Below are 12,484 nucleotides of genomic sequence, written 5' to 3'. Positions count from 1 at the left end.
TTTGCTTCTCAATGTTGTAAGTAACTGCATAATGCAATGCATCTCATTATTTTGTGATTGATTTGTTACACCAATGGGGAGAGGATGTTATATTTAAAGGCATCCACAAGTAGAAAAGTTTGTTTACTGTAAGAGACAGACTGGTGCCATAGGACAAAGCAGAAGTTTTTTGGTTCTGTATCAAGAACAAAGACATTACACTTTATGTTAGAATATTAAAGATGAAAGATGATTTTCACTAACTGTCATGCATAGTTAATTTGGATAATAAAGAAAGAAGAGGAAGATCTATTTAGTTATTGCTTGTTTATTTTCTGAGTAGTACAAATTTTTGACATTATGGATATGTGATCCTTTTCACAAATAAAGCAGCTTTTGTTCTGAACCTAATAACACAGACCCACAATGAGTAGTTTGAAGTTATTTGTACCCAACATATACCAAACAAATATTTCTCTCCAAAAGTTGTCAATGAGTTCACAACATTTTGGTCAAAAAGATACCATACCTGTGAAAGTTCTTCACATGATAATCCTAAAGATGAAATTAGCCCAAATTATCCTAATGGTTATAAAGAAGTGTAATATTAATAGCGGTTACAAAAGTACAGGTTGGAAAAAGTTTTGAAGCTTACATTTAGTTACATAATTATGAAATGTTTACAAAAAAAAAAAAAAAAAAAAAAAAAAAAAGGTTGGAAAAAGTTTTGAAGCTTACATTTAGTTACATAATTCTGAATAATTGTTAATTCACTATAACATGGTATTTTGAAATTTTCATGTTCTCCCTCCCCATCTTTTTTCTCATGAATAATTATATGCACGTGGATCATGATAATTTGCAATTATATGTATATAGGATGCAAGGTTAAAAGTTTGAGCAGCACCAGTTTATGGAACTGAATAAAATCATTCCTCTTTTCAATTTTCTTTCCACTTTATTTCCACTCCTGCAGTTCACTTGACCATTTATTTGAGTTCAGATCAAAGAATTTCAGTTTTATAATGTATTTATTCGTGATTATTTTGGTTCATAATATCATTTTGGAAACAAACACAGATGCTGGAAGTCTTCAAAATAATTCTGCTGGAAGACAAACGTCAAAAGATGAACATAAGGAGGATCCAAACAGAAACAATGTATAATTGCATTAAATACTGGACTATACATTTCAGTTTTCTTCTATATTATATCATATAAAAATAAACTTCAAAAAGAAAAAATATAACAGCCTAACATATGCAAGTTTGGCAGGTCTGAGATGATAATTCAATAACCTAACAAAACTGGTACTCTTCCTGTTATCAGTACTGGATTCATAAATGTATGTACGCCATGCATGGAAATGTGGATATATATGCATGAATGTACATAAATTAAATTGAAAGCAAATAAAATGGAATCAAAGCATAGCAATTCCCTTACAATATTAATAATAACAACTGTGAAAAAGGTCAAACATTGTAGCTAAACATAAATTAATATAAGATTCATGATTAAAATACATCAACATAAAAGTTTACAATTGGGTACCCCTTGTTTCTTGGCGATTCTTTTTTTACGCCAAGATCGGCACCAGGAAGGCACGATTTCAAGATGGCCGCTACACAAAACCAAAATAAGAAGCCAAAGAATTGCACAAACACTGTGTACATGTACACATCGATCTGTTTTCACTTAAAAAAAACATCCTAGAATTGCACAAACTAGGCATTGTGCACTGTCTTAAATTTGTCCATATACACATGAATCTATTTTCATTTAAATAAAATGAGGAAGCTAAAACAAAGTTAAAACTATCACGGTAACCCGAAGTGAGGTTTCATCCGTAAAACTTTTAAAAAAAATTGTCACTAATCGGAAGGGCATCCGATTCTACACTAGAGCCTACATTGAAGAATAAAATTGTTAATGTTGAAATAATAATAAAAAAATGTGGCTGATCTTTGGAATATGGTAACTGGTAGTTTGGCAACATTTTGGAGGCGATAAAGGTTACTACCTAGGACTTTGGTAATAATGTGAGAAGTACTCAGTTCTGATTACGCATTATTTTGTGTGAGGGAAATGAGAGACCATGAGATATGTCATGTGACATTAATGGCCGAATTACAGTTCTTTAATCGGAAAAGGGGGGGAATTTGGAAAACTGTAGTACTATATTATTTTGTATTAAGCTTCATTGTGTGTTTTGTGTGAAATAGTGGAAGTGTGCGTGCCACGTAATGAAGATTTTGAAGATTAGGTAAGTTGGTATTTTTAATCATTTGAGGATATTATTTTTATGCATTGTTCTAAATGTAAGGAGTAAATAAATTAATATGATATTATTGGAAAATTGTTATTAGCAATGATTTAGTTTAAAGTAATTAGGATTGTAATCTAATTTTTATTAATATAATGTATGTGCTTATTTATATTTTAAGTAGTGTTTTTTAATTTAATTATATTTTAATTTAATGATCGTGATTTTGTGAGTTACATGTTTGTAGTATTTTGGAATACGTTTGAGTAGAATACGTTGAGTATTTTTATGCATTTTCGTGAAATTTTTCTAATTTATGAGAAAAAAGCAGTGTACATGGATATAGTGAAATGTGTGCGCAATGCCATTTTTGTGCAATTCTGGGATTTTTTTTAAGTAAAAATAAGTCGACGTGTACACGGCTTAGTGATATTTTAATAAAATGATAGTTATTTTGTGAATTTTATGTTTGTAGGAATTTGGTACAGTCAAAAGTCGTTAATTCGGACACCCATAATCCGGACCTCAAAGCTACAAACTTTCTGCGCATGCGTAGCGTTCACGCATGCTCACCTGCGTTTACGAGTGCGCGTAAGACCTTTACGGATGCAAATATGTTTTTGCGCATGCGCGTTTAATGTGTAACGAACGGTATAATCTAAGCAAAAATTATTTAATTCAGTTAATGTTGCAGATTGCGTTGTTCCTTAATCTTCGAATTGGATCCGGCTTATTATTTTTTGCGGACTGTTAGAGCAATTTCATAAAAGTAAGCTTGAACTTTCGATTATGTCAAATAGAATTTCCGATATATATTTACTAATATGTAATTTGTATCTACAAAGCGAAAGTATGTTTTGAAATCCGAAATCTGTTTATCAATTTCACACCGCGGATTGGAAGTTGATCTGTCAGCACTATCCTTATCTTCAGGGCAGATGTTTTTATTTTATTTGGCTTATAATTCCTTACTAAGTGTAGTGTTTCATTTCGATGTACTCGGTCTTTAATATGATTTAAATCAAGTTCCTCCTCATTATAATTCGCTTCCGATAGTGAAGAAAGTGACCCACAGGTTATTGAAAATGAAAACATTTCGATTGACAAATTAGTTGGTATTCTCAACACAGCAATTATAGGACTTGAACAGCGGAACTTTGTAACTAAACAAGAAATTATGTCTGTTTAATAGAATTAAAGAGAAAGTATTATCACATGAAACGAAGCAACTTACATTGAAAGAAATGTTTAATAAAATAAACAAATAAATATTAAGCTTTTTCTTTTTGTAAATTTTGATACCCTTTAGATCATAATTGTTCTTTATTTCATAAATTACAGTTTCATATTTTTAATTTTGTAATTTCTGCATGCCATCTTACCAGATTTAAACTGATGATCTATAATCCGGAAAAATCGATAATCCGGAATCACCGAAGTCCTGACGAGTCCGGATTAACGACTTTTGACTGTATACGTTTCAGTTGAAGTAAACATGCAAGGAAGTAATTTAAATATTTGACACTAAGTATTCGTAACCATTTGTAATGTTTGGGGTATGAATTCGTTGGTGATGTTTATAATAGAATAGATAATTTAGAGGTAAAAGTTTTTGGATATTTTATTTATTTTATACGTGGAAATGTTCATCTTTGGAAAGGGTATATACTTTTTGCGATCATGTAATTTCATATATGTTCTTTTTACCGGATTTAAAAATTCACAAAATTTTCATGCATTTTCGTGAAAGTTTTCTAATTTATGAGAAAAAAGCAGTGTACATGGATATAGTGAAAAGTGTGCGCAATGCCATTTTTGTGCAATTCTGGGATGTTTTTTTAAGTAAAAATAAGTCGACGTGTACATGGTTTAGTGATATTTTAATTAAATGATAGTTATTTTGTGAATTTTATGTTTGTAGGAATTTGGTATACGTTTCAGTTGAAGTAAACATGTATGGAAATAATTTAAATATTTGACACTAAGTATTTGTAACCATTTATAATGTTTGCGGTATGAATTTGTTGGTGACGTTTATAATATAATAAGATAATTTAGAGGTAAAAGTTTTTGGATATTTTATTTATTTTATATGTGGAAATGTTCATCCTTGGAAAGGGTATATACTTTTTCGCGATCAGGTAATTTCATATATGTGCTTTTTACCAAGTTTAAAGATTCACAGAATTTTTTTGCATTTTCGTGCAAATTTTTGTAATTTATGAGAAAATAGCAGTGTAGATGGATAAAGTTGAGAGTGTGCAATGCCATTTTTGTGCAATTCTGTGATGTTTTTTTAAGTAAAAATTAGTCAACGTGTAAATGGTTTATGTGTATGTGCTATTCTGAAAAACGCGCAAGGAGTTTGCGATTGTGCACTTTTTCCCAATTTTGCAGTTAATATTTGTCATGATTAAGAAGTTTTGTTACATAAAATTTCTAGCATAAGTGTAATTCGGCTAATAGATTGTTGGAAAAAGTGTTCAGTAAATAAAAAGAAAAGAAACATGTCTTTATTTCGTGAAGACAAAATGGCGGCGAAAAAAAAAATAGAGGGTTGCTGTAGCAGAGTTGGTCACCAAATTTTCGCCAAAAAATCACCAAGTTACCATAATCCAAAGATCAACCAAAAATGTAAATTAAAAATTAATCTTCTTTGTCTGAAACCCTAATTCAGAACTCATCACTAGAAATGAATTAAAAGTTTCAGAAAAGACAATGTGTTTGAATATGTGTTTCATTCTCTTGAATCATTTGAGATCAAAAACTAAAAAAAGATTCAAATAAATTTTCAATAAAAACTTTCAATAACAAAAAAATACCATAAAATTAAATATGCATTATTGTAACATCAAAGGGTACTTTTTTATTATCATGACTGGATTCAGAAATGTTTGTATGATGGTGCGGTATATAATAATGTGTGGTATATACTCACGCACATACATGTATAAATACATCTTTCTGAATCTTGTCCCCCCGATAACAGAAATGCAGCCATCAAAGTTAAGAAATAAGAGATAAATTACTTTAATTTATATTTCAAATGCTAAATTAATTCACAGATATATACTGCTTTTAGAAAAACACTTTTCTTACAGCAAAGGAGGGAATCTTGCTTTTCATTTGGACTAAAACTGCTTATACAGTTTTACAATTAAATAATGGTTAGTATAACTTTGAAGATGAAAAGTTAACATTTAAGACATGGCAGCTTCAAAATTTGTACACTGTTATAATAGTTTTAAAAAAACTCATAAAACCTGGTCCATCAGAGAAAACAGATTTTAATTCTTACAGTGTCATTCAATACATATTCATTCAGGCTTAAAATACTTATGAACAAAAAAGTATAACCTCTTAAAACAATAAGAAGTAAAAAAGAATTGATAACTTCAATTACACCAAAAACCAAATAATAATCTCAAAAGAAAATTAAAGTGCCAGCATTTTCAGAGTAAATATTTTCAAATTTTAAAAACACAGTTTCAAGTACATAACTCAAAAATACTACTTCTTGTGTGTTAGCAGGTGTCAAATAAAAATTAGCAAAATAAATTTTACAATTATATACTTCATCACATTCCTAAAATTTATCTGCAATTTCTTACCTCTAGTATTACAATTTAATAGCCACATTAAAATAAAATTAGCAATGAACAACTTAAGATCAGGCTGTAAAAGGCTTTGTCTAATTAAAAAGGTAATTAAATCTGTTAATAATTAAATAAACGGGAGGAATTTGTATAGAATTAATTATACTGTCCAAAATAAAATTTCAAATTACTCTTGATAACTAACCTTCACTCCAAGGATCAGGGGCTTCAAAATATCCAGTTACTATAGTGTCATCATCAGGAAAAGTAACTCGCCGACCATTTACATGACCCCCAATACATCCAATCTCTCTTAGAACAGTGGATGTTCTTTCATTTGGAGACGATGGAGCAGAAGCTGACCTTTCAATCATATTATTTACAGAGCACTCAATGTCAATTCCTAACGCCATTGTAGTCATCTTACACATAAAACGGCAAATAAGTGAATTCTAAAGACATTTATGATTATTATATTTTCATATTAGTAGTCCATCAGTTTAAATATCGTTATTCAATATAAATGTCACATAAGCTACTACAGTTTGCAATTTTCATGCTTTGCTGCTAAAAAATAATAACGATATCTGTGCATGCGTCGAGTGATTAAAGATTACGTAAAAAAAAATCAATGAATTTACTCTGATTCCCCAAGAACAAAATTTAAAAACTAAGAAACAAGTATCACTGAGAGTAAATAGTTTATGAACAAGTTCACTTCTAATTAAAGATCACTCGGAATAACAAAAATACAACAATTCAACTCAACATTTCATTTATAGGATTAAAAATCGCAGATAGTATTTGTTTATATTTGGTTTCTAGGAAATGGCAACAACAACGAACAGTTCGATTGAGCTACATTTCTTGTACAAAAGAGATACCGATATGCTCAAATGTGTACACATGGGTTACTATACTTAGTTATTTATCACCATTTACATCGAAATGAAGTCCTTCTCTGTAGTCGAGAAATGAGTGCATTGCCATGTTTTTTTAGTTGCTTTCTTGAAAAAAGAAAAAAAATTAAGTAAGTGTTTATTAGAAATTTTCAAAAAAGAAATTACGTTTTGTGAAGTGCAGAGGAAATTATATTTGCTATCTGCATGAATCTAATCAAGGCCAACTAGATATCTAGTTTAATGCTATCTAGTATTTTATTTAGAACTGCAGGTTTAAGTTTACTTTCCAAATAAGCAGGAGAGGATTAAGGACTTTCTTTCCAGAGTTTCCGTACAATTACTGCAAATTCGGTATTTCTGCCAACTTAGAAATTACTACTGAAATGCGTTGTATAAAATCTAAAGTATTATTAATATACTATAAAGAACGAACTTCTTTATACAATTTTATTAATGAGAAAACAGGGTTGGAACAAATATCAAGTAGCCTTTTGAAAAAGATCCAACTAGTGTTTATCTTTCGAAACAGTCATTTTGTAATGCCATTTTACGAAAATTTAAACTCAGAGAAATTAGAGATAAGATGAAGAGGAAACATAAAGGACACTACACTACGTTTGTTTTTTAACTAATACACTTATTACTATTCGTTATTTATTAAACATCTATCCTGAGTGACTTTTTAAACAAGAGAAATCTATCCATGAAAATAAATCTTAATCTTTTCATGGATAGATTTTGCACTTGATTTGCTTGTGCTTCTGAATTTAAATGATATTGTAGAGTAGTTCGAGAATTAAATCTTTTGCATGTTTGCATATTTTTAATTATTTTAAATTATTTGGCTTTTTTCCTTTTTTTAGAACTTATTTACTTTTTTACTTTTATACGTATTTGTTAAGAATTTAAATTTGTTTAAATATATATTTATTTCTAAACCTTAGAACAGGCACAATCCCGACATTATCGCGGGTTGGGAAACAATGTTTTTGATTGAACAATGATTTAATCTTTGATGATGTGGGGATAAAGGAGGATCATTAAACCTATGAGCCTCGTAATTGAACCCTTTCTTGAACGGGCGGCTAAAACCCGCCGGGAACTGAAGGAATTCAACCAATCAGAATTAGACACCGCTGGAGACTGTTTTTGGCGATCAATTTTTTACGCCAACAATCGAAAAAGTTGTTCATTTCTCAAGCGCTCAAAAAGAAAGCAAGTTTTTGTTTATATTTGTGCTGATATTATGTCATTTGTTTAGATCAGCGATAATTTTGCAATCTTTATTTTTAAAGGCAACAGAATGAATATGGAGAATTCGGAGGATACTCGTGTAAAATGCGAAATTTGTGATAAAAGTTTTAAGACAAAAAAGATACAAGTGAAACACTTGCGACTTGTTCACGGTGTTTCATCAGAAAAATCAAAAACTGTTCGATGTATCGAATGTTTTTCTTCATTTTTTAGTGTTGAAAATTACAGACAACATTTATTTTTTGACCACGACGTAGCAAATGCACATGAAAAAGGTCATTTTAAAGTTTACGTCTATGGAAGGTTAGCATTTTTATTAAATTAATAAACTTTTAATTATTTCAGAAGGTTTCCAGATACTAATAAATTATGATTTTAATTTCGTTTTTTAATTTAAATTTTTTTTATGCTGTTGAGTTTTGAAGAAATTTTATCCCTTATGTATAACATGATAGCAAAATTTCAGTATATTGTTCTTTTGAAACGTTCACTGGTATGGTTTGCTTTGTTTGATAATGGCAAAGCACACTAGGGCTATCTACCTAAGGGGAGGGATGCCTTTGTGGAGGACCTTCTAAGGGAAACTAGCTCATAAACACATTACACATGGAGAAATTCCCGAAACCATGTATGCAGCCAGCCTGTTCACTGGGTTTCGAATTTCATGCTGAACTATTTGTATTCAATAACTTTACCAGTCTGCTCCTAGTGGGCTGAAAAGTTTACAGTATAATTTTTTAAAATTTTATTATTTATCTAATAATATTCAGAACACCCTTTCAATTTTAACTCATAACAAATGTGCATAGTGTGTTCAAAAAGTCTTCCAACTTTTTTATTTAAATCTTAATTTAATTAAAATACTTGATTTATATTGCTGGTTTTCAGGCACATAGCTAGAGTGGGAGCAAAGGGGAACATCTGTCCCTGGGCGCAGCATCCAGGAGGCACCAAACTGACGTTATGAATTTCTAGAATGAAATGTTTTCCATTATTGGCAAACAAGAGGGGCGTAAGATCTTTAGTTGTCCGCAGGTTCAGAAAACCCTATCTACAGCTCTGACTGGAATAAAAAATGTATATATATATACATGCACACATGAAACACATTCATCCATCCATACATGCATGTATGTATACATTTCTGAATCCAGTCCTGATAACAGAAGTGTATCACATTTCTTTTTCACAATTATAATATTTTCTCACAGAGGACTAGGTACAATATTTTTGCAAGCATAGCAGATGTATCAGTGATTAATGTATGTAATGGGGTTGGTAGACTTTTTTAAAAAAAATATCAGTAGCGTAATGTGAGGAATGCAAAATGTGAAAACTACCTCGTAACTTATTATATCTAGGAATTTATACTCATGAAAAAAAAAAAAAAAAAAAAGAGAGAGAGAGAGAGTCTCGTGAGCGGTAACACAGCTGGACACTATTAATGAGACTTGGTTTAAATCCTAGCAAATGTACTGTTTGAGTGACAGTTTTCAAGATGTTCCCTGTGTGTACTGCAAATATGAAAGGAGCCAAAAGTTCTTTTAAAAGATTATGTGGATTTTTCTGATTTGACCCCCAGCGTGTTCTCCATCAAAACTGGGGCAGAGCTGTACAGTTAGTGAGATGGAACTATAGCTGTGAACTGTTGATAAAATTATGGTGGTCTGCCCACTTGTTCCTGTTCTGTCACACAGTATTTAGCATTTGTAGTGTATTAATATAAGAATGAAATTTTAACTATCATTAATAGTACTGAATATATTAATGAATAAATTTTAAATAATCATTCATACTGAGTTGTACAAAACTTCTCTATAAATATTACTTTTATAAAATTAACACTGTGTTTTCTGATGAATGGTATAAGCTAGGAATATGTTAATTCTGAAAATTGTGTATTACAAGAAACTAAAAAATATTTTGAATGAAAATTTTTATTTATAGATTTTTATAAATGGCTTGCTGAAGAAGAAAAAGCAACAAATTCTTCATATATATTGCCTAGAGGAGAAGAAAAATTCAAAAATCATTCAACAGTTAAATTTATTTGCAACAGAAGTGGGGTATACATATCTGGGAGTACTGGTAAATGCCAGTTAAAATTTCAAGGTACAAGGAAGATTGGCTTTTATTGTACGGCTGGTATAACAGTGAAAATTTTTGACATGCATGTTGATGTCATTTATAATAAATGTCACTACAAGCATGATAATCTTCTGGGCCACTTACCAATTGCAGAGCAAGATCAATAAGCAATTGCTGGCAAGAAAATGTTTTACTTGTTTTTATAAATTATATATATATAAGTAAATTTAAATTCCATAACATGACTCTTTATATATATTTCAAAGCAATATATAATATATACATTGGTCTGTTAAAGTTAACACAAGTGGTGTCCAATAAAGGTTGTCTAGGTAAATGAATGTAATATTATATTTCAATAAAGCACGAAAGATACATAAATAAAAGAATGGTACTTTCATACATGAGTGGTCCATATTAGTATACAGACGCTGTATGTCCAAATGTAGAATAAACCAATAAAATAACATTCAGTAAAGGATGTTGTCACCTTAGAATGTTATGTTGTTGTCAATAAGTTATTATGATTTCCTTTCCCATTCCTCCGTCAATACCATCTTGAACTGCTGAACATTTTGTGACTGATTTAGACCAATGGCATAGCTAGAGGGGAACATCTATGCTCTGGTGCAGTATCCAGGGGACGCCAAATTGAAATAACAAAATTTTAGAATGAAATGTTTTAATTCTTGGTAAACCCAAGGTGGTACGAAATTTTCAGCTGTCCCCGGATGCTGAAAATGCTAGCTACGACTCTGATACGTACCACAAGACATTTCCAGCATCTTATATGTGTTCAGTCAGATTTAGATTTTGAGAATATGTAGGCCTTTCTACATATGTATACATGCATAGGCCATTCCAGTATCTTTATTTTTTAACAGCTGTGTAGGAGGTTACAATACTACTCATGAATTACTGTATCTGATTTTCCATATATGCTTGCAGCATGATGCACCTCCTATAAAAGTAATCATAATCAATGATATTTATGAGATGATTATGCATTCCTGTCTCTTACCAGATAAGTCAATATCCAGAACTGTCGTTTACATTAACCGCTATCCTATAATTCTGGGTGTCATCTGTGAAGGATATCTTGCTGTACTGCTTTTTTGTCCAGTACTGTATTTTATGGCAGTACTAGAAACAGCATCTGAAATAAGTAAACGGTGGATTAGTGATGGCTATCAGGTGCTTTTATATAGCTAGCATGCCACACTGTTTTTATGGTGATGTAGACTCAATTTTTAAGATTTTTATTTTCTTTATTTAAATTTTGCCCCCTGTCGTCTTTCTGAATAATTTTGTTATTTTTATTATTGGTATGAACAGAAAATCTATTTCATCATCTGTCTAAATTAACAGATGTGAGAGAGATCTCATAGCAAATATTAAAAATTAAAATTTGAGAAAATAAAAATATTTATTGGCCTGATAGTTACCTTTTTACAGACAATCCATGGTTCCAGCACTCTGATACGCCATCTAGTGGCTAAAAGGTGGAAACATAAAAAAATAGTATTTATGTTTGACAGTACTATGTAGTTTGCGAAGCGTGTTGTGATGAAAAGTAATTAAACATTTATTTTTTATTGTTGTGGGCATTATGTATAACTTAGAAATACAGACCACACGTTTTGTTGTGTTTTCCAGTGTAATTCATGAGCTTAGAAGGAACCTGAGTTATGCTTGCATCGTATTTTTGGCTCAAAAAATATCAAGCAAGATAGCTAAACGAAGAAAGTAGTGGATTCACATATTTTGAATTGGAAAGAAAGTTGGATGTTAAATGAAAGTGCGTTCTAAGCATTTAAAAAAACTGATTACATTTTTTCTCGTTTTCTATATAAATGCAAAATTTCTTTCTCGTGTATATGTACAGACAGTCAAAAGTCGTTAATTCGGATACCCATAATCCGGAATGATCTATAATCCGGACCTCAAAGCTAAAAACTTTCTGCGCATGCACCGCGTCGACACATGCGCATAGACATTTACGCGTGCGCATAAGGCCTTTTACGACTGCGCATATGCGTGTGCGCAAGTGCAGAATACGTTTTCGCGTGCGCGTTTTATGTATAACAGCCTTAGCTAAAATTATCTAATTATCTATTTCAGTTAATGTTGATGATTGCATTGTTCCTTAATCTTCGAATTGGATCTGGCTTATTATTTTTTGCAGACTGTAAGAGCAATACTATAAAAGTAAACTTGAAGTTTCGATTATGTCAAATAGAATTTCCGATTCTGGAGCTCCCAAAGGATTGTACAAAACGAAAGTATGTTTCGATGTCCATCAAACAAAAAGTGGAATTGCTGCAAAAATTGGATAAAGACATGAAGAATGTGACAGACAGTTTAGTGAAAACGAAAAAATTTCGATTGACGAGTTAGTC

The 12,484-nt window shown here is 30.9% G+C and overlaps 2 protein-coding genes across 2 annotated transcripts in view; one reads left to right on the top strand and one right to left on the bottom strand.

Annotated features, from left to right (window-relative positions):
* LOC118198346 (uncharacterized) overlaps window positions 1–6,583 on the bottom strand; it is an 89,946-nt gene extending 83,363 nt beyond the window's left edge. The window contains exon 1 of the mRNA XM_035370002.2: window positions 6,047–6,583. Coding sequence (XP_035225893.1) covers window positions 6,047–6,272 — 226 coding nt within the window. The 5' untranslated portion in view covers window positions 6,273–6,583. The remainder of the gene's footprint in view (window positions 1–6,046) is intronic.
* Window positions 6,584–7,934: 1,351 nt separating this feature from the next.
* Window positions 7,935–12,484, top strand: part of Nct (Nicastrin) — a 102,005-nt gene continuing 97,455 nt past the window's right edge. Inside the window, exon 1 of the mRNA XM_035370005.2 lies at window positions 7,935–8,300. Within this exon, the coding sequence (XP_035225896.2) occupies window positions 8,258–8,300 (43 nt within the window). The 5' untranslated portion in view covers window positions 7,935–8,257. The remainder of the gene's footprint in view (window positions 8,301–12,484) is intronic.

Source organism: Stegodyphus dumicola, chromosome 1, assembly GCF_044657685.1.
Source record: "Stegodyphus dumicola isolate Sdum_Otavi_A_Nest chromosome 1, ASM4465768v1".
NCBI classification, from domain to species: domain Eukaryota; kingdom Metazoa; phylum Arthropoda; class Arachnida; order Araneae; family Eresidae; genus Stegodyphus; species Stegodyphus dumicola.
The sequence above is the reverse complement of the archived record's forward strand: the minus strand, read 5'-3'. Positions and strand labels throughout refer to the sequence as shown.